Genomic DNA, 23,454 nt, shown 5'->3' on the forward strand with positions numbered 1-23,454 from the left:
GGAGAATGCTAAGAATCCTAAGAAATGATGCTGAGCAGTTTAGACTGGAAGAAAATTTTAAGACCCCATTCATTGTAGGATACTGCACAGGAGTCCAGATGTTGCGTTAGTAAGCACAGTGGAAGTTGGACTGGAATTGGAAGAGATGAAGGTGAGCGTGCTTAATGACCCAGGAATAAGGCTTATCCTACTGTGATGATCCTATCCCAAAGAGACATCAATAATTTAAGGACTAGATAGTGAAGACGAAACAAACAATGGAAAGGCAATTCTGAGATGAGGAACCTAGAAAAGGAGTGGATTCATAGACAGGAGGAAAGGTGGGCGACATCCAACAGCAATTCAGTAAGAAATTGGAAGCCATCTGCGTGCACTGAGTGCAGGGTGTGTAGTCGTATCCTCTAAGAAGCTGTGAACCAGGGAGAGAAAGCTCGTGCACTCTCACACACCTACAGAACTAAGCAGGATGGGTCAAGCGCCAGGACTGCTTGGCAGTGGAGGCGGGGTCAGTTCATCCAGGCAGGAACTAAGGGCCTGGCGGTCACTCAGCTGCCACTATACTCTCTCTGGCTTCAATGCCAGGCCACGGCTTCCTTTCCTGAAGCCCTTCAGCCTGACAAGAGTTCATGTGCATTTATGGTTCTGTCTTTCCTTCTGTAAACCTCCTGTGCTAAAAATATGCTGAGAAGGGCCCAGACCCATTTTTCATCGCCTGCAGCCTTAGGAGACAAGGACTAGACAATGACTACTGCTACTACTATTACAAAGCCACTTTCTAGTTGTGGCTGAGCCACTCAGATACCTATTTCCTAAGAGTATTTACTAGCTAAACAGTGTTTGTAAGAAAGAGGATAAATCATGTGCTGTGGATTCTAGTTCATAGTATCAGAGATAGAGACTGAACTTCTAAAGTTCCCTCCAACTATGAGATCTGAATTCACTGAGAAAATAAAACTGGCCACTTGTCTGAAATTCCAACCTAAAATCCAGACCCTAATCCGAGGGCTTCGTCAGTGAGATGCCTGACTCCAGAGTCTGCCTTCTAGATCAGGTGCCTAAGGGGTAAATCCAGCTTATCACCTGTTTTGTAAATAAAGTCTTATTGAAACACAGGTACATCCATTCATTTATGTATTATCTATGGCTGCTTTCAAGCTACAATGGCAGAGATAATTGTAACAAAGTAGTTACTATCTGGCTCTTTACAGAATAAGTTTACCAATCCCTCTTCTAGCCCCCTAATCCCTCAACAAAATATTCCACTGGGGGGGTGGGGGAAAAAGCCAATGTAACTAGCTCCTCTTTTCTCTGACAGGATAAGAGGGTCATCACCTTCCAGCTGTGGCTCCAGCCCACTGAACATCACAAGTACACCTCCCCCTGATGCCTCTTCCCCAGGAGGCAAAAAGGTAAGGCTGATGACTCTTAGACTCAGGCTTTTCTTAATCTAGAGTCTCTTTCCCAAGTTCTGAAATGTTGGAGGTGAGAGTATATAATTACAATTGTAGTTGCTGAAACAGGTTGAACCCATTTTTCTTCCTTGAAATAAAAGCATCTGTGTGAGGCTAGGTAGGTATAAAGCATACTGGTAGAGCTAGCGTGGCTTGCCGACATCCTTAGCGGAGGTACTCCATGTGAGTGGGGAAAGGCAAAAAGAGAATTCTAAGGAATGGGAGTTATCAGTCCATTGCACTGACGGAACAGTTCAACAGCTCTTAGGAGAGAAGAATTAGCGAGTTCTACGCCAGGAATTTTCAGGGGAGAAAATATCATTAGTGCCTAGTGCAAGCAGTGGAAACAGTGATACCACCTGCATGCTTCGGAAGGCAAGCCATGCTTTTGCAGCTGCAGATTACTTGAGGATCTGCTGCCTGGGTTTCCTATGATATGACAGCACAGATACAAGTAGTTTATCAGTCGTCAGCCCTCATGAAGAGCTAGCTAGAAAACTACACTATAAATAGGCTTAGAAACCACTCATCTGTTTCATCTTTGCCACAGTATTTACAAGTCTAGGCCCACAGTAATTGTAAATCATAAACCTATTTATAGTGCCTGATGTTAATATAGGTTAGGATGACCCAAGGGCCAGCATCTTTAGACATAGCCTTCCTTCTCCTATGTCCTAAAACATGTACGGAGACAGATTAGTCATTTACATAGATGGGACTCCTAGGGCACAAACTATATCAAAAGTAAGGCAAGAGTTTTCAAAACTGGGCTGCTCAGAGGCTCAGGTTACCAAGAGCCATGATGCTGCAGGTAGGATGGAGACAGGGCCAGGTGGTGAGAAAGGTAAGGTCGGGACTCCCCCTCCTACCAGGGCAGCTTTACTTCTACTTATATATGAATCTTCTGTAAAAGTTTGAAGTAAGGTTTTGAGCCTCCGCCAAAAGGTTTCAAAGTCAATAAATTAATGAGTAAGAACATGGTCAAAGAGACCTGGGTTTGAAGCCTGGCTTTGCCATATGCTAGCCATGTGATCCTGTACAACTTTTAAGCCATGGTTTTCTTTATAATGGAGCAAATATAGGTTAGGACAGCCAGCATCTTTGCACATGATCTCCTGTTATGAGACAATATATGCGAACATGACTGATCTTTGCTAACGACTCAGAAAATAACATCAATTGATGAAATCCAGGCTAGTAATACCCCTCCAACTCTGCCTGCAGCCTGTGCTCTCAGCTCTGTTCTCCTGTTACAGCCCTAGGTCGTTCCATGTTGGATCCATTATCTCCTTAGGTTGGTCTCCACTTCTCTACTTCTCAATTCAACTTTTAGGTACTTGACTTCCTGGTGTTACCCAGAGTCCCACACTACTGTTTCTCACAAGATTATTACTTCAGTATAATGCTTAAATATTACTCAGGGAAACTTCATATTACATTCTCTCATCCTTACAACTTTATAGGTGACAAAATCCAGGCTCCCAAGTGTTAAATGATTAGCCCAACATTTTTTAATAAGTATGGTTCCAAACTAATTCAGGTCTCTTGACGTGATTCTTTTCATACCAACAGCTGCCAGAGATGTGAGAGTATACTCTGCAAAGAGTATACTCACAAAGTCCCAAGTATTTTTAACGCATTTATAAAAAATAAATTTTCCTTGTCTTTGGAGTTATAAAAATGGGTCTGGGAGAAGAAATCCTGAATATCCTCTTACGAGTCCTCAGCGATAGGACTTAGAAGAGCAGCCTGAACAAGATGGAATGGCAAATGACAGCATTATACGGTACACCAAAGCCACAATGCTGGCAGCCCTTCCCAGTCACCTTCAAATTTGGCAGGTCCGAAAATGAGCTATTTAACCTACCAGTTGTTTCAGTCAGGGTTAAAAGGGGGAGACTGAGTGAGCCCGATAGGTCGCAGGAGGGTCTGGACATCCAGAAGCACTGAGGCAGGCTCAGATAAAGCAGCAGTTCCCCAAACGACATCTGTGGTCTTTTGGAGGAGGAGGGATAAGATTCTATCAGGCCTGTACAAAGTCCAAACTATTTTCATAATGATGCTAAAACATGTTTTTTCTTACTGTGTTGCTATGTGAACTGATGGTGCAAAAGCAACATTGGGTAAACCTGCTGGTGCTTATGCCAAAATCAGGATAGTGGCACCAAACTGTACTAGCAGTCATTGGATTTCTTACCACTAAATACTCAAAATCAAAGAAAATAAAAAATTTAAGACAGTTTCATTTAAGAATGTCTTCAACGAAGCAGTAAAAATAACTGCTTTTCTAAAAAAATCCTTGAGTAAATCTTTTTAATACCATTACAAAACGGGAAGTATGCATAAAGCGCTGTGCTGGTTGTCTCATGGAAAAGCACTCGTGTGATTGTTTATGACCCGAACGAACTGCTTTTCGCCTAGGATACCATTTTTACTATCGCAAACTATGGCTATTCAGACTTGGGTAGTTAGCATACATTTTCTTGAAAATGAAGTGAACCTGTGACTTCAAGAAAATCAACTGAGTATTTGTTGCCAGTGATTTTAGCTTTCAAACAAAAATTAGAATTTTGGGGAAACATATCTGCTACTTTGAGCTCAATAGCTTTCTAAAACTTAAAAGATATTTCTGATGATACAGGTAATATTAATGGTGATGTTTTGATGTTGTACAATGAAATATGTCCACATTTGGAAGATCTGAATAACTCAGTAAGCCAATATTTTCCAAATGACCAATGTATTTTAAAATCATGCAAAGGTGAAAGACCTGTCCTAATTGCCAAGATATGCCAATGAATGTTAAGAGTACAAAAATTTCCTTGATGTGGCTTCAGATTCCACACTGCAGTTAGCCTTTTAAGAAACTGCCACTTGTTGAGTGTTGATATAATATCAAAGAAGAATACAAGTTATTTGAAAAAGCTATAAAAATATACCTCCCTTTTCCAACTACTTATCTATGGGAGACCAGACTTCCTTCATATACTATAAACATATCTAAACAGACTGAATGGAAAAGCAAATATGAGAATCCTGTTAAATTCTATTAAGCCAGACATCTGATTTTTTTTAATGTAAAACGACACCTAATGTGTTTTGGATTTTTCCATTAAAATGCTATTCATATTAACGTGTAATAAGTTTATTATATTTTTTAAATTAGTTTTAACTTCAAATACAGTAAATATTGATAGATATAGCCTATATAAACAAAAGTTCTTCAAAGTCCTCAATTTTTAAGAGTGTAAAGGGGTAAAAAGTTGAACTGCAGAGTTAAAGAACCATGTAATGCCACCTATTGGCAAGGCTCCAAATCACTGCCCTTCCTGAAATCCAAGCAGCTACCACACAGTTCCCTCACCTACATTTGAATACTTCTCAAAGAGTCTTCTCTATAATGAGACTCAGCAGGGGAAGGAAGCAGGGGCGGGGGAGCGGGGTGCGGTGCAGACAGAATGAGAGTTCTGCTACTGAGGAGTGATAACGCTTCTCCGTGGCCCATTTTAACTTCAACCGCTGGTTACTGCACCTGTAGTATAACTGGTGATGATTTACTTCTAGTGCTTTGTTGTTTCATTTGTGATTCGTCAAAGCTGTGCCTTTTCATAGTTTGTTAACAAGCCCTTACTTCTTCAGCAACATCTGTTGCTATAAATTTTACTCCCTTACAGCAGAATTACCCAGCTGGGCTCATTGAGGCTTAGCCCTTTGCCTTAAAGAGACATGTGAGTAGCATGAGCCAAGGTAACTGTTCTAGGGGTTTTATTCAGCCTTCAAATTGCCTGTGTGGGCTGATAATGAAGAGAAAAGAATAGTTTGGGGGAGAGGTTCTTTTTACTGTGACCGTTCTTAACAGTTTCTTGTTTGAAATCATCCAATAGGAAACTGAAGCCATTTGGAGCTTTTTCCTCCCACCTTCCTCTTTTCAACATGCTTCATTTTCTTGTGACAATGCGTCTGATACTATTGAAACTGTTAGTGATGTGCAAACTTCATTTTTGTTTGTAGATTTTAAATGGAGGGACTCCAGACATTCCTTCCAGTGGCCTACTCTCAGGGCAGGCTCAGGAGAACCCAGGTTATCCATATTCTGATAGTTCTTCTATTCTTGGTAAGTGGCATACTTATTCATTTCCATTGCAATGAGCTTGTAACACATCTGGCACAAAATCAGTTTTAATAAGTCGAACATTCCAAATAAGCTAGTTCTAGATATATTTGATAAGAACAAAGTTGAGTTTAATGGTTAAGTTCTGGTGGAGGGTCCAAGTTTATCCCTGGAACTCAAGAGGGAAGGGAACTACAGCTGCCTGGACATGGGCTTTCTCCATGTTTGGCATAATCTCTTCAGAGGAAAAGCTGATGAAGGTTCAGAGATAAAGCCTAGAAAGGTGATCAATAAGCATTTCAGAGGGTATTAAAAGTCATTTAGTAATGAAGATTGCTTCCCCTATCCTACCCATCTTTATCTTTCTAGATCCTTTTTCCTAATCTCTACCTTCCTATTTGTCCTTCCTACTATAACTCATTCTTATATCAGATTAAAATGAGGTCAACTTGAATGCTTTTAATTTTTATTGAATTTTAAGCACTTTGTTTCTAAAAGCTTGGTTCTTCCCTCTGAAAAACCCATTAAATATATATGTGTGTGTGTATATATATATATGTATAAATGTGAGTGTGAGAGTGTGTGTGTGTGTGTGTGTGGAAATGCAGCCCCAAAAGTAGCCTCTCTCAATTTTCTCTCCGTTAAGTATAATTTATTAAAAGTATGCTTTGGATCTGCTAACAGTAATCACACGTTAGTGTCATCTCTGACCAATCTTTATCTCTTCCAACAGGTGAGAACCCCCATATAGGCATAGACATGATAGACAACGATCAAGGCTCAAGTAGTCCCAGTAATGATGAAGCAGCAATGGCTGTCATAATGAGCCTTTTGGAAGCAGATGCTGGGCTGGGTGGCCCTGTTGACTTTAGCGACTTGCCATGGCCGCTGTAAACACTACAAGTTGCTTTAGCAACAGTTACAGCATCAAAGTGCATTACTGGTGGAGTTTTACAGTCTGTAAAGCTTACTGGGTAAGGAGAGAACAGCTTTTATGTCTCCATAAAAGCCATCTCAGAGCCATTGATACAAGTCAATCTTACTATGTGTAACTTCAGACAAAGTGGAACTAAGCCTGCTCCAGTGTTTCCTCATCATTGATTATTGGGCTAGCTGTTGATAGCTTGCATTAATTGTATATTTTGGATTCTGTTTGTGTTGAATTTTTTAATCATTGTGCACAGAAGCATCATTGGTAGCTTTTATATGCAAATGGTCATTTCAGATGTATGGTGTTTTTACACTACAAAGAAGTCCCCCATGTGGATATTTCTTATACTAATTGTATCATAAAGCTGTTTATTCTTCCTTGTAAGAATCCTTTACTATAAATATGGGTTAAAGTATAATGTATTAGACAGTTAAATATTTTTAATAAATGTTTCCCTTATTCTATAAGTACTGTTCACATTTCAAATAATTAGGGGAAGAAAACGTTTGTGCTGCAGGGCCGGATCATCAGTTTTTTACAGCTGGTTTTAAGGATGATACATGCCTATTCTGGCCTTCATAACAATTATGGGACTGACATAATTTCCCTGTGTTAACAGCTCTGCTTTATGGTTAAAATAGTTAACCTCCTAATAATTGCAGTTATAATGTGTGAGGGCAAAGACGTTATTGTTTAAACACGAAATTCAAATCCTCTGAAATTACAAACTCAAGATTAGATATAACAAAATGGCTTCTCTATTACACCCTCTCTCTACCACTACTCAATTGTATGGCTTTTAACTTTGTGACCCAGACCCAAAGCACCTAAATACTTGATTCCTTCTTGAATTGGGCCACAGAATATTTTAAAAAATAACATTTGTATAATGTGCTCAGCAGCACAGTATAATGGAAAAAGCACCGAACTAATGTCAGAAATTAGCTGACTCTAAAAATTAGGGTATGATCTAGTACAGGTACCTTACCCTTCATATCTGGCTGAACTAAAAGTTTTCAGATCTAACCTTCCTTTATAGCATTTTATAATGAGTAGGGACTCTAAGTGCCTCATCACACATATACCAAACTGGAGTTCTTTGAGCTACTAATCTGTTCTAGTTATATTGATACCAACAAGACAGGAATTCTAATGAAACTAAAAATGGCCAAGGTTATAAAGTGGATCAGAAACATTAAAACAATGGAATTTTATTTTGATGAAAAACGCGAGTTTACAATCATTTAGTAAATGAAGAGCAAACACTTCATTTTCCTATCCCATAAGTCTTAAAAACAATCATTAGTAAATAAATATCTGTGAACAAGTTAAGGGTAAGGCAGACCGGATAATAAACCACCCCTGATGTTCACACTCCCTGCATGTGACTCACTCTAAAAAAGGGTGAAAACGGCACTGGAGATAACTGATAAGATATGGGCACTGAATATCATTCTAATCATTCAAATAAGCCCAACGATAAATACTCATTTTTTGCTCACCATGGGCAGTAAACTATACACATTTTACTGAAGGAATACTTTGATAGAAGCACTTATTTAAGTTATACTGTGCATCACAACTATAAAAATGGCTTGAACAGTTCCGTTTGACCACCATTTATAAAGTGCAACTATATAATATTCTGCATTTTATCTGGGGTGCGACGGATATTAATCTAGACTGAAAGTACCCCAGATGCCAATTTCCACCACTTCTGAAAAGATCTAGATGTGTGAAAAAGGACTGTCCCCCATACAAAGAACCAATTTCACAAACCTACTGGTAAACAAATACATTTATATAACTGGAACCTCAGGATGCTAGAGTTGTACTCATTTAAAAAACCATTCAGCCACCTTTGGTCTTTAAAAAAGCCTACACTGCAATATCCTAAACATTGTTATGTGCATCTCACGATGAAGAGAGTGGCCTTGCAGTGCAGAATGAGGAGAGTGCAACGTCACTGTGAAGAGTAGCATGCTATGGTTTCGAGGAACATCAGCATCACAGCATCGGATTCTGTGCATCAGGATCGAGGTCATTGTTGCCCGAAGGGGGATGGATGGGGAGAATATCCAGCTCATCCACTTGCGGAGTGGGGTGCATTACTACCAGCTGGTCCTGGGGAATGTCTGCGGCAGCTGCTGCAAGGTTGGTGATAGATTTACTCTTTACACACTGAAAGTCTACATGCCGACTCTTTCCTTCTTCCTTCTCCCAGGACATTCGAATAAAGGGTCTTTGGACATAGTTGTAAATCACTTCTGGGCGGCCCCCAGGCCTTTTCTTTACTTTCTCTTTATAGGTAGGATAACCTGGAGGAGAGCAAGGTTTTAAAAAGTGAGGCTATACACACGGTCCCCCACACTTATCACCCAGTTTTGCCTCAAGAGAGCTTTTCTGCTGTAGCTTCTGAACAAATTAAAACAGAGAAAGGAAACCAATATTCCATCTCCTTGGTCATCAAGTTCAACAGCCAGAAACTGAAATCCTAGTGATGAAATTCACAAAGCTGTCCACCATCCTCTCTCGGTTATTCAATATACCAACCACCAAGGGGAAAACAAAAATTCTTTAAGAGCACTGAGGGGATGGGTCCCAAATAAAATGGTATGTAATCTAGTGCATCTTGGGCTCTAGCTATGTATCCTTAGTATCTCTGAACCCTTCCCTTCACAGAATTATCTGGCCTCAAGGCCTACAATTTACTACTACATTTGCCTTCTACTTTCCTTAAATCTAAATCACGTCTTTACAATGCTCTGGGGTTTTTTTCTGTCCTTTTCTGGTTAAATAATAAAGAGCTATAGAGCTCTCCAACCTCACTGGTTCTAGGTACTTCTGCCCTCAGTCAGCAAAACCAACATTCTAACTTGCTATACCATTTTAACGTTACTGCTTCCAACAACCAAAGAGTTCATTCAGATTGGCAATTCCAAAGCAATTCCAAAGCAATTCCCTAATCATACCTTCCTCTTCTTGGATCACAGTAACAACTAGTAAGGACAATCCTAATTTTAGAAAAATTTCAGCCATTTACCAGGTAAGGCAAATTCTCCAGACATAATCTTCTTAAAAATTATTACAAGTCCCTTTCCTCCTTCCTACTAGCAGAAGTTGCTTGTTTAGACCAGAGACTGACAAACATCTTATGTAAAAGGCCAGACAGTAAGTATTTCAGGCTTGTGGGCCATATGGCTTCTACCACAACTACTCAGTTATGTCACTATAAAGTAAAATCAGCCACAGACAATACGTAAATGAATGAGCATGTCTATGTTTCAATAAAACTTATTTAAAGAACAGGCAACGGGCTGGATTTGGCCCGTGGATCACAGCGTGACCATAGTTAGAATGAGAAAAAAACAGGCCTCACATAGTAGGAACTCAATTAATGATTACTGCATAAGGGGATGTATGTAGGCATCATTGGTAGCTAGTATATTTAGCTACGTGTAGAGTGTGTATGTGGTTGAGATGAGGAGGGCAAACAGGGCTAAAAACCTAAAGACATTCTGTAGAATGTCTTCTGTGTCTCACACTTCCAGTCGACTACCCCTACAGAAGCACTACAGATCAGAGAGGTCTCCATCTCTTTGTCCTGGTCCTGGATTCCTCTTCAACTATTAGAAAGTCTTTAAATTCTCATCTCATCATGTTCCAATCTGTCCTCCACACGGAACCACCCCTCTAACACAAGTGTAATCACATTACATCCTTGCTTAAAAATTACCAATACTTTCCTCATGCTTAAAGGAGAAGGTCCATACGCTATAGTACAGTATGTAAGGCTTTCTTACAACCTGGTTCCAGCCTACTTGTCATCAGGCTTTTCAGCTCAGATGTCTTCCCCCTTACAGAGGCTGTCCCTGTTCTCCCAATCTAAAGTGGCTTCCAGTTGCTTTCTCTCTAGCTTTGAGACCAAGCAGCTAAACCCCACTGTCTGCAAAATGACAGAAGAAACACACTGGTAAAACTAATGTCAGCAATTCCACTACTTTTTTAAGTCCAAAGTCTCCTCCTCCTGCAAAAACCCTGTTTCTGGTCATTCTTCCCCATATCTCGGCAGACCATTACAGTAAGTCCTCACTAACATCTCTGATAGGTTCTGCAACTTTAAGCAAGTGACATAATGACACCAATTTTACCATAAGCTAATTGATAAAAACAGGAGTTAAGTTTCTATGGCATCTCTTCAAGGTAATGAAAGGACAAAACACTGTTTGAGGACCTGCTGTATTATGACCTCACAGCTCAACAGGATCACTAATCAACACCATTATCTTCATTATCGCTACCGCAAACAAATACTGAGAAATTACTACATGCCAGGCCCTGTTTTAAGTGTTTTTCACGTGTCAACTCATTCTGTCCTTACAGTAATCCTATAAAGTATTCATTAATGTTCTCATTTTAGGTGAGGAAACTGAGGTACAGAGAAGGTTAGTGCTTTGGCCAAGGTCATACAGCTATTAAGTCATAAGATCTGAACACAAGCAGTCTGGCTCCGTAATCGTTATTCTTTACACTATGCCATATTATGCCAAGAAAAATATTTTATTCTCACTAAGCGCACTTTAAAATAAAAGACGCATCGGACAAGGCATCTGGAAAAATTCATTTAAATCATAAAGTAAAAAGCAATCGAAAAATGTATGGACTCAGAAAATGCACTAAGATGAGCTAAAGAAGAAAAGATAAATATGCATGTCTTAATATTGCTAGGGAATCTTATGGAATAAAATTTTCTAATGGCTTTCTATCTTCTAAGAGGAAGCTGATTTTTGTTATCTATAGGTCTATTACATGATCATTCAATAATCATTTGAGTTTTCCTCAAAGCAAACTATATTCTAAACTATATCCAAACTGTATTCCAATTTTTTAACCTTGTTTTTTCAAAAGAAAATTAATGGAAAATAATGAAAACGTCTTACCTTCTATTCCCAGTCTAATCTTCTTAAGACCCCTCTCCTTCAAAACTGATTTGGCCACATCTCTGTTTTCAATGTACTTGAAAAATCTATATAATTTTGTGCTATAAATAACTAGAAACAAAAAGAGAAAAACATTTTCTTATTAAAATCAAAGTACTTAGATATGAAATATTTATCTTGATCATCAAAGGGGCCTGACAACCCTAAAAGCCCAAAGAGTGGATGCAGTGATGCCAAAGGATGACTAGCCAACATGACAGGACAATTCAGTACAGTTAATGTATAAGCAAATGTCTACTTAAGTTGAAACAAGAAAGCTTTAATAACCAACCATGTAACCCAATCCATAGGAAAAATCTCCTTCTGAAAGATATATCGTATACAAACTTATTGGAATAGGATCTGCCCCAATTTCTTCAAATAAGAAAAACAGAGAAAAATATCCGGATCACATCATTATCAAGCAGGCAAAGTAAAGGACTTTGCTATATGATGCCTACAAGGCCTCGTCTGCAGAGGGGAAAAAAATGCCTTGTCAGAGAGTACAAAATGGATACATCTTACATTTCATGGATTGAGCAACTATTAATAACTCCCCAAAAAGGCAAAGACCCTCCCCACAAACTGTTTTCCATTCAGGCGAACAGCCCCATTTAATACTGATGTTAAAAATGGCAGATTCGAGCATGTTCTGCCTAGGTTAGTCTGTTTAGAGCAAACTGGCTTTGCAAAGGACAGACATTCCACTGACAACATGTTGAGTCTTCGAAATGTGCTGGGAACTTCAGGGAGTTAGACTGATGGACCTTCCTCGCCTTCTCTCTTTCAGGTGGAGTTATCTCCCTTAAAAGGTGAACTGCAAAGGTTTTTTCAAAAAAAGAAAAACACACTTGCAAACCAAACATGCTGGTTTAAAAGCCAATAAAAGGAAAATACGTATATAGATGCTACTCATGGGGTAAATCTGTGATGATTAACTACGTCTTTAAGATTCTTTTAAGATAAACGTTTTTTGACATCTTAGAATAGATGGTGTCATAATGTCATATTTAGGAAAATCAGGCTGAAGAGGCTATCTCTGTTTCCTTAAATGAATCTTTCTTCTTTAGGTTGGAACATCTTGGCAAAAAATGAAACATGTTTAGACAAATTAAGTAAAAACGTTTTCAGTCCTTTTAAGCTTCAGAGCTTAAGATAAAAATTGAGAAAACAAACCAGAAAACACTGAAATGGAAAGCTCAACAACTGAAAAGGAAAAGCCAGGTGCATTATAATTCCTGTATCACTATATTGAAATCCCTGTGTTCTATGGTTACCTCTACTCTCTTCGAGTCCAACTTTTTGAAAACTAAAATACAAATTATAAAAGTTTGTTCATTCCTCTTTCTTAACAGAAAATAATGTAATATGTTTCTCTTAATTTCAGGTAACCTTTCATTTTCCCTATGTTTTGTTCAACTTTTCGTTCCACATATTATTATAGAAAACCACTGTCAGCAAAGAGCCGAGGAATGAGGAAATAGCAACAGAAATGTCTATTACTACAACTGTCCACAAAAGAATCACAACACTCATTTAAATACATCATGCAAAGGAAATGTTTCAGTGTAAATTCTGAAAAGTGTTACCATAATTCATATTAAAATAATCTTTGAAAATCTTCTCTAGAAGTCAAAAAGAATACCACTTGGAGTCTGCTTTGTTTTGTTTTTAGAAAAGGGTAAGTAAAATGAAAAAAATGATTAAAGGATTTTGGTACTTCCTATATTCTTGAACTTTTTACTTAACCCCTAATCCTTACCAAGTCAACACAGGCTGCAGCACAGTACAAGATGCTGGGCTATTTTACCTAGTTCCTCTAATCATTCTTTTAACTCTATCTTCTCAATCTATGAAACTGTTCAAAAATACTATATTGAGTTCATCAAGAAAAACTATAATATAAATTCTCTAAAAAAAAAAAGACTAATAAAAAGTTTGGAAGTACAGTAAGAAAAAAGTCATTGCTGCTCAAGATACACTGTTTTGGTCAGAAATACCTAACTATAGTTCCACAAAGCTTTCTGAAGGGTCACTGTATCCTCCAGGAACACATTATGAGCTTTACAAAAAAACATCTTAGAAATGAAAGTCATCCTCAAAATCAGTGAGTTGAAGCTTCTCATTTTACATACAAATAAAAATTCATCTTAAAAAAAATTATTTTTTATACTCCAGGATCTACTTCTCTAGGATGCTTCCAAATGCAAAGAAAAAATATTCATCAAGATCCAGATACTCGACAAAGAGCAAACCATCTCAGTGCATATCAGGGGAGGGTACACTTTTTCTGTAAAGGGCCAGATGGTAAATACTTTGGGCTTTGCTAGCCATGCGGTCTCCGTTGCAACTACTCAACTCTGCCACTGTAGCGCAAAAGCAGCCATAGACAATACATAAAACTTTATTTATAAAAACAGGCAATAGGCTGGACTTGGCCTACAGGCCACAGTTTGCTGACTCCTGATATAGTTAAGAGTTCAATGTACTTAATAAAAACTGTCTTTTGATCAATATTATAAAAAATATATATATATGTAATAATTCAAGAGAGATAAAACATGCCACAATACTTACTTTGTGAATACTCTTCTCCCATCTGTGGTGGATACTCTTCATCCCAATCCACCACATCATCGTCTGTAAGCACCACTATGTGACATTCTCGTTCCCCGCTCTGGGCACTAGCTACCATGAGAGGCAAGATCATTTCTTCCAGATAAAATTCAAACTGTCTACGAGCACCATCATTTGATAACTCATGCATTAGGGCACCTGAAATGAAACCCACAAAAAATCTTGATTTTTGGGGGGTGACTGATAAGTAAAAGAAGAACAGAAGCAACAAAACATGGGATTAGTTCAACATCTACTTTGGGACCCTATCGACAATACAGTGGTTATCCTTCAGTCAGTAAAACTTTTCCTAGTAAGAGTTCTTATGGAACTGTAGAGTTTTACATCAAAAAGGGCCAATAAAGGCACCCAACAACAAGCCCCTTCATTTTACACATCACGAAGTAATCTGTTTAAGGTTACAAAACTAATTTGCAAAATCAGAACTAAACCCACCCCCACCCCCCACCTCTACCCCTGGCCTAGGGCTTTTTTTTTTTTTTTTTTTACCATATCATGCTGTCTTCCATCAGTATACGCAATTATATCTTAAAGTAGATACTAAGGACATTTTTCAGATTATCTATATGAACTAAAATAGTTCCCATATTCCATTTCCCATATGTTTCTTTCTCAGAAAATTAATCACAAACAGCATTAATGTTTCAGTGTAGGAAGAGGGGTGAGATGAGAAGAGTTAACTGGCTTGGGATAAGGAAGGCAAAGTCCAAGCAAAATACAACAAGGTACAGGAATGACATAGCGGACCTGACCCTAGAATTGAGAGGAGTAAAAGATACACATCACACTTCACCTTCCTGAGAGTGAACAACTTCAATTTCCCAAATACGCAGCCACAAACTCACCTGCATTGACCTTGTTTTTTCTTTTACTCCTCTTTCAATGGCAATGTCCTATCTCCTACCTAAGGTTCTATATATCTCAGGAACTACTGGGAAGATTATAACTCAAATCTGCAGTCTCTCAAGGGAGAGTGTTTTTCCCACTACAATATGTTGTCTAATTGTGTAATAACTATTAATACATAATTATAACAATACACGATTGATTAAATTTAACAATCTATATTATTGTTATTTAGCTATGTCTCTCTATAGGCTGCCTATTTCCCATTAAAAAAAAATTCCATTTATAGCTAAAGTCCTAGATGTATCAACACATTTTCTTTACCCTAATTTCTGAACCCAATTCCAATCTGGCTTCCACACTCATGACTCCTCAAAACTGTTCACTTTGCTCTCCAAATGACCGCTAGATTGTTAAAGACAATGAACATCTTTTGATTCCAATCTTTGACCTGGTTGGAGCTCTCACAGGGACCACTCCCTCTTCCTTAAAATGCTCTTATCTCTTAGTATCTCTGATATCAATTTGCCTCCTTTTCTTTCTCCTCTCTGGCTGTTTTCCTTTGGTCACCTTTGCCAATTCTCCTCTAGCTGTTCACTAAATACTGCTATTTCTCAGGACAATTTTAAGTTCTTTTCTTCTCTCACCTTATACTGACAATTCCCAAATTTACTAATTCTGCCCTCTGTATTCTAGATGCATTATATTCAGCTGCTTTCTGGCAATCACTTGCATGACACCTCACAGGCATCTAAACTTACTCAATATATCCAAAATTGAATTTAATCATCTCTGCCTCTCTGCAGTGTTTTCCAAATCAGTAAATAGCATCCTCATCCACTCAGGTTGTCAGAATCATCTCCAAATAGTGCTGGACATTGACAGACACTTAAATATTTGTAGACTAAATGAATAAAGCCTTGATTTTGTTTTCATCTCTTAATTCCATCATTCCCCAAGCACTATCAAGTTCACCTCTTAAATATATCTTGGATTATGTCATTTCCTTTTCCGGAAGATATTTCCAAAGATAGCTGTACTATCTCTTGTGCCACATGCTTTTCTGCAATATGACCTTCATATCTCCTTGCAAGAGGTGGAGTCTAATTCTCCTCCCTTTTTATCTAGGCTGGTGACACTGACTTGCTTGTAACCAGGGTAGCATGGAAGAGGTGATGGTACATAACTTGCAGTTTTGCCTTGATCTCGGGAATGCTTGCTATCTCCATGCTTCCTCTCTGAACCCAGTCTCCAGGCTTGGAGAAGCCCAACCCGCATGAAAAAAATCACATATAGGTACTCTGTTTGACAGTGATAGCTAAATGTAGTCCTCCCTTATCCGCTGTTTTGCTTTCTGCAGTTTTAGTTACCCACAGTCAATAGTGGTATAAAAATATTAAATGGAAAATTACAGAAATAAATAATTCATACATTCTAAATTGTATGCTGTTCTAAGCAGTGTGATGAAATCTCACGCTGTCGCTCAGTCCTATCTAGGACATCCTTTTGTCCGGTGTATTCACACTATATATGCTACCCTCCCATTAGTCACAGTAGCTGTCTAGGTTATCAGGCTGACTGTTAGAATATTTCAATGCTGTGTCCAAGTCACCCTTATTTTACTTAGTAATGGCTCCAAAGCACAAGAGTAGGGATGCTGGAAATTCAGATCTGCCAAAGAGAAGTCATAAAGTGTTTCCTTTAAGTGAAAAGGTGACAATTCTTGATTTAAGGGGGGAAAAAATCATATGCTGAGGTTGCTAAGATCTACAGTAAGAACGAATCTTCTATCTGAAATCATGAAGGAAAAAAAAAATTCATGCTAGTTTTGCTGTTGCACCTCAAACTGCAAAAGTTACAAGCACGGGGCATGATAAGTGCTTGAGATGGAAAAGGCATTAAATTTGTGGTAGAAGAAATGAACAGAAAATTGTGTGTGTGTGTGTAGGGTTCGATACTATCTGCGGTCTCAGGCATCCACTGGGGGTCTTGGAATGTATGTTCTTCAAATAAAGGTGCAATATTGTAATTCACTTTCCCCACAGTAGCCAAATCTACATGTGTCTTTTCCTAGTTTAAATCTTTCATGGCTTGTACTAGCCCTAGAATAAAAGTAGCCAATAGTAGCCAAATCTACTTGTGTCTTTTCCTAGTTTAAATCTTTCATGGCTTGTACTATCCCTAGAATAAAAGTCTCAAATTCTCAACTTGATCCATAAAGCCGTTATGTGAAAAGAGGTTATAAGTCACTGTGTACAGTCCTTTAAAATTTTTTAAGTACTATACACATATAATGATGACTCCCACATATAAATATCTAGCCCATATTTCTCTCCTGAAATTTAGACATGTATACTCAATGTCCCACTCAACATTTCCACTTGGATGTCTAACAAGTATTTCAAACTTAACACGTCCAAAATCAAACTTCTTAACTTCTGCTCCCCACGAAGACTCCTCCATCTAAATTAATGGCAACTCTACACTTCCAGTTAATTAAAGCATTCTCTCTCCCCCCCATTTAATATATCCAGAATCTGATCACTTCTCACTGCTTCTACCCTGATTTAAGCCAACACCATCTCTTGAATTATGGCAACAGTTTCCTAATTATCTCTTTGCTTCTACTTTCATTCATCTTCTAGTCCATTTCTAACAGCCAACAGTGATTCTTTTAAAGCATAAATCAGATCAGGACTATAGCACTGCACAACTCTACATGGAATTCTGTATGAACAGTGCTCCTACAAAATGGTAAAAGGTGGCAGGCAGCCTTACAGATCATATCACTCCTTTGATCAAAACTCTCCAATGCCTTCCTATCTCAATCAATAGAAGCCCAAAGATAAAGGCCCTACATGACCTAGGTCCCCTCATGATCTCATCTCTTACTACTGACACTCTTACTTTAATCCAATGATACTAGCCTCTTTGCTGCTTCCAAATATGCCAGGCCAGCTTCTTAAACACTAATGCTCACTGTTAACCTCTGCTTGGAATTTCCTTAAATTTTCCTCTCCAACGAAGGCTTGTTTGACTGCTCTATGTCCCTTCCTTACCTTTTACCCCTCCTCAGCACTTACCACTATCTAACTTATATTATTTGTTCATATGTTGTTTACATTGTTTATTGTCTGTCTTCTCCAAAAGAGTTTAAGTTCCATTAGAATAGGAAATGTTGCCTGGTTTGCTCATACTGCATCCCCAGAAATTAAAATAGTGGTTGGTACAGAGTGGAGAATCATTAATTATTTATTCAGGTAATAAATTGTTTTCTCCCTATTTCTCCGTGGAAACTCCATCACTCCGCTCGATCCACACTTCCATTTTCTCAGTTCCCTAAGCACGTCACATTCCTTCCAACTTGAAATCCTCTGCAAATACCATTTCTGATGTCTGGTATAGTCAGCGTCTCACCCTTTGAACATTGTTCAAAATATTCTAGCCAATTCAGTAAGAAAAAAAGATATCAAAACGTGTTATTTACCACAAGGTCAATTATCTACCAAGAATATTTGAGAACTAAAAAAAAAAAAACCTATCATTAATAAACAATTCTGTTAGGTAGCTAAATACAAATGTAAATAATTCAATAATTTTCTTATATGTTATCAGTTAGAAAATTTAAACATACTCTACAAACAAAAATATACAATATCAAAGAGTAAACTTAAGACCGTAGCAGAAATAAAATAAGAAAACTGAATAAACAGAGCAGTTGGAACATGAGCCAGTATACTAATTATGTTCATTCTTCTAAAAAATTAACTTCAAAGAATCTTAATGAAAAAATCAAATTTCGTAAATATTTTTTTGAATGTCTAGAATAGACATAGGTCTGATTTGGGTATGCTTGAGCCTGAGCATTGTTGAGAAGGAAAGACTAGAGAAAGTGACAATAAGTGGAAGAGTCCTAAAAATGCACAAGGGGATAAAATAATTTATTCATTCAATAAATGTTTATTGGGTCCTTACTATGTGGCAGGCACTATGGACACAAAGTTGAAAAAGTGTAGTCCCTGTCCTCAAGTTCAAACTGGTTTAATGTTACAAACTGAAAAACAGAGCAAGACAGAAATAGAGAGATAGAGACAGAGAGAGAGATAGAAAACAACGAGTGTATCTGTCATTTCAGTGTCTCTATGTTTCAGTAACTCCATAGGCAGGCTCTGCCTCTGACCTTCCTTTCTCAGTAGGATTGGTCTTTTAGATTTTGTGTGCAGTCCACTATCTCCAACATGGACGGTGCCTTTCTTCCTGGACCTTCTGAATTGATACTTTATTTAAACTTTAAATTATATTTTCCATACCACTTTCACCCAAGGACATTATACTTTCCTTTCCTTTAGCCCTAGGCCTTCATTCCCAAGTTCAGCCCTGGTTCTCAAAATCTCTTCCAGATTACCCTGCTTACCAGGGAAGAGAATGTGTACACTGAGGAAATTTATAGCCTATTTGGGGAGCTACTACTTACCATATATTTGCTTCACTACATGTAAGTTCTATGACAGATGATTCAGAAGTCATTCCCTCCCTGTACTAATCTTGCCCCTGAACATACCACTCCTTCTGCTTGGAACACACTTCTTCCTTTTTCTCCAGAAGCCTTTCTCAAGCTCCCATACCTGAGTTAGATACTGTTCCTATATGTTCACTTAGCAACCTATTCTTCCTCTAACACCATAATATAATTTACTTGTCTCTTTTCCCCACTATAGCACAAGCACCATGAGAGCAAGGACCTTGTTTTTTATTTTTATTTTTTGCCTTTTATATATATATACATAATATTTGGTATAAAGTGAGTGCTCAACAAAAATGCAGAAAATGACCAATTACTATGTAACTATTAAACAAGCTATGATTAAAAATATTTACTAACATAGTTATTCGTAATATATTTCCATGTGGAAATATAAAATAGCATGTATAATATGACCCATTAATATTCTTCTTTTAATATACCTTTACTTCCTAATTTTGCTACCTTATTTTTTAGCAAACCTTTATTTAACATTATGTGTCAAGCACTATTGATTTAATCTTCACAACAACCCTGTGAGGTAAGTATTACTGTCTCCATTTTAAAGATGAGGAAACTGAGAATAGGTTTTAAGTAACTTGCCCAAGAAACCCAGAACTCTGTATTCAATAAACATTTAGTACTTACATGATTTCTTTTTAAGTTAAGAGACAAACTTAGACATTTTAGTGTAAAGTGCCATTCCAATCTTCAGTAAAGGCACTTATTTGCAGAAAAAAATTCATTTTTGGACTCCAGTCTATGCCTACAGTATCTTTTTATATCTTTATAAGACTATTTCTGTCTCTTCAAATTCTATGTTTTGTTTTAATAAAAGTCTATGAGAATATCTAAATTTTTAGTAACATATAAGTAATCTAGAAACAATTATGAGTATTATATAATATAAAAGTTAAAAGTCTATTTCATATGGAAAACCATATTACATATATTTTACATAAAAATGCTCATCTTTAATTCCATAACAAATAAACAAAACTTAACAATGATGACAAGGCAAACTATGTCCAAAGGATTACAGAACTAAAATCTATATCATCTGTAAGAAATTCTAGTGTTTTTTTAATCTGACAGTCACCAAAATTCAATACCTAATTATATGAAGTTAAATTAAAATGGTCCCATGAATAGAAAAAACACTAAACTTAAAATCAAGAATCTATAATTAAAATAATGAATGCTCATAATTTCAACTAAAAACATTTTTTTTAAGATGTGAAAAAAACAATTTTGTTCAAGTTTATAATTGTATGCTCCAGCTGTCCAATTATTTAACTTTAAAATTTTAAATATCATTTACAGAGAAATGGACTCAGAGGTGGACCATCCACCGCTTTGTCCCATCTACTGATATTTCTATGGAGACTTTAAAAAGTTCCCATTCACAGTTTCCAACACGTCAATCTTTGAAAAGGTATGATACCACTCTATCAAGTTAGTGTTAAGTTTAGGTAATAAAGATAACCATATGTCTGGGGTTAACATAAGGCTATAACTATATATAGGAAAACTTTAAAAATGGCTTCCCAGTGTACATAAAATAAAATGTAAGAACATTAATTTGGATTAAAGACCTTCCATAATCTGGCCCATCTATTTATTCCCATCTCCTTCTGGCCCTGATATGAAGTCTCTGTTCCAACTAGGTTATTTACAAAGTATACCTTTTGCATCTTTACTCCAAAATTCCCAGCTCTTAGAATGACCTCTCTACTCTTTTTAAATCATTCCTATTCCTTCTTTACTACCCGTCTTCTCTGAACTGTTCCCCAAACCCTCTAGCTGACAATTGCCTCTCCTTCTTCTGAACTTCTTCAACCACTTAATATCCATCCAAGTCAACACTTGATAATTCTCATAAACTATTCTGACTTTTCTGTATGTAATCCCATCTTTTTATCTTAGGCATGGCATAATGGTGAGACAGTGGGGTGCTGAGGAGGTAGTGAGAGGGAAATATCAAAGATTTAGGCTTCCCAAGTTCCAGACTTTGCTCTGAGACTATGTTTGAAGGTCTTGAATGAAGTCTTAACCCTTTGGCTAGGTATTCAATCTAAGATCTTTAATGACAAATAATGTTTTTGAGAATTATTTGTATCTTCCATAGTGGCTTTGGGTATTATCTTACATCTTAAGTACAAAAAAATTATAAATTTGAGTTAATATGATCTGGGAAATGAAGCCAAACACCAAACTTTCCCAAAGCCAGGGCTCTCAAGCTAGGAAATAAAAGACTAGCAACAAGGCAGAGAAAACAGTTGATGAGGAAATCTGGGAGAGTCTATCAAAAAAAATAAATTATTAAAGTTGAAATAAAGTTTTTGGAAAATTGCATGAGGAGCTGATAAATATCACTGTAAACTTCTATAAGTAATCTTCATTGTACTAGAATGCTTTACAATTCAATTAAACAAATATTTGAAGTTGAGGTAAACGGCATTATTTCAGGCTTTTCATTCCAATATTTTCTAACTCTATGAACTACTCACCCACAAAACATCATACTTACTGAGATCTCTACATTTAATAGTACTATATTCAAAAGAGATACAAAGATAGTCACATGCTTCTCTCAGTTCAGGAATAGATATGCCATCAGGACAACGGATTATCCCTGTTTTATAGTAATCCTAAAAAAAAAAAAGGCAAAGAATGCATAAAATATTTGGAGTATGAGGTAGCCAAAACTTATTATTAAGGTTGGGCTGGTAGCATTTTCAAAAACAGTGAGCTCTAAGATTTCTGAATTGGAGTATTTTAAAGTTAGGTGGGACCTCAGTTCACCTAACTACTTTTTCATTTTACCAATAAGAAAAATGTAGGCCCAAATAGGTTCACTGACTTCCCCCAATCACCGAATTATTTAATAGCAGAGGAAAATGAGAACCTAAGTCTCCTGATTATTTATGCATCTCTTCTACTATATCATGTTAATTCATATGTGCTTTCCCCCACAAGTTACTTTTCTATATGACTATCATAAATTTTTAAAATTTTTTTAAAATGTAAGGAAGTTGAATAATACATTTTAAGTTACCTTAAATATTACCTAGAGAAATGAGCAAACTTATGGTTTTAGAAAAGAACTTCAAAGCCATATCAAGTACTAAAATATGTAAAATAGAAGACACAGTTAGATATTCTTCTTCCAAAGAGTACCCTTTGGTGTTTCTCATATTACTATAGTCAATCGACAGTAATTATTTCAAAAATCTATTTAAAACATTGTTAAGGGCTGGCCCCAGAATTACAAATAAGTTACTCCATAGCTAAGTTACAAAAATTTTTCTTGCTTGTCAACTTAAGGTGGGGAGTTAAATGGAAGTATGGGCAGCTGAAAGAAGTACTTCCTAAAAAATTAAAATCTGCTTCAAGCTTCTTGTTGAAAAAATCTGCATATAAGTGAACCCGCACAGTTCAAACCTGTGTTTTTCAAGAGTCAACTATACTTTTCCTGTCTTGTACCTCAGGATCCTCTCACTCCTCTTCCCCCAAAACTATTTGAGGAAATCTATTTTCAGATTGTGACATAAACTGTCACACATTATAATCAAATCTTTAACACTGTTTTGAAATTACAAGTAGAGACCCTGTAATACTAATTCAAATATTCCTCAAAATAAAGGGTTAACACTTCGAAATAAAAATATTTAAAACAAAGATGCGAAAAATTACATTTTAGAGATGACTTTTAAATGTTCATAAATGTTCGCATTGCTGGTTATGTGCAATAAAATATTAGAATTCAAGTAGCCGCATTCATTCTCAAGTAGCAAAAAACGATCAACTTATTTAAGAGAATTAAGGGAGGAATAACATGATTTTTTACATGCTAACATCAAACCCTTGAAAGAACTGCCTATGCAGACCTAGGAGATGAATCATCCCTTATCCTAACCTCTCAAAGGTCATAAAATTCATTCATTTATATCATATTATCTTTATATACCAAAATA

At 36.9% G+C, this 23,454-nt stretch overlaps 2 protein-coding genes across 10 annotated transcripts in view; one reads left to right on the top strand and one right to left on the bottom strand.

Moving 5' to 3' along the window:
- The window catches only part of BMAL1 (basic helix-loop-helix ARNT like 1), a 100,388-nt gene extending 93,428 nt beyond the window's left edge, over positions 1-6,960 (top strand). For all 8 annotated transcript variants that reach the window (XM_039863645.1, XM_039863643.1, XM_039863647.1 and 5 more), the window contains 3 exons: positions 1,316-1,409; positions 5,463-5,565; positions 6,296-6,960. In XM_039863645.1, coding sequence (XP_039719579.1) covers positions 1,316-1,409; positions 5,463-5,565; positions 6,296-6,456 — 358 coding nt within the window. In that variant the 3' untranslated portion in view covers positions 6,457-6,960. The remainder of the gene's footprint in view (positions 1-1,315; positions 1,410-5,462; positions 5,566-6,295) is intronic.
- Positions 6,961-7,679: 719 nt separating this feature from the next.
- Positions 7,680-23,454, bottom strand: part of BTBD10 (BTB domain containing 10) — a 65,225-nt gene continuing 49,450 nt past the window's right edge. The window contains exons 6-9 of one of the 2 annotated variants that reach the window (XM_039863650.1): positions 22,008-22,128; positions 14,050-14,247; positions 11,434-11,544; positions 7,680-8,811 (exon numbers count right to left, since the gene is read on the bottom strand). In XM_039863650.1, the coding sequence (XP_039719584.1) occupies positions 8,501-8,811; positions 11,434-11,544; positions 14,050-14,247; positions 22,008-22,128 (741 nt within the window). In that variant the 3' untranslated portion in view covers positions 7,680-8,500. The remainder of the gene's footprint in view (positions 8,812-11,433; positions 11,545-14,049; positions 14,248-22,007; positions 22,129-23,454) is intronic. The other variant, XM_039863651.1, reaches the window with a different exon arrangement.

This window comes from Pteropus medius, unplaced genomic scaffold, assembly GCF_902729225.1.
Source record: "Pteropus medius unplaced genomic scaffold, Ma_sr-lr_union100, whole genome shotgun sequence".
NCBI lineage: Eukaryota > Metazoa > Chordata > Mammalia > Chiroptera > Pteropodidae > Pteropus > Pteropus medius.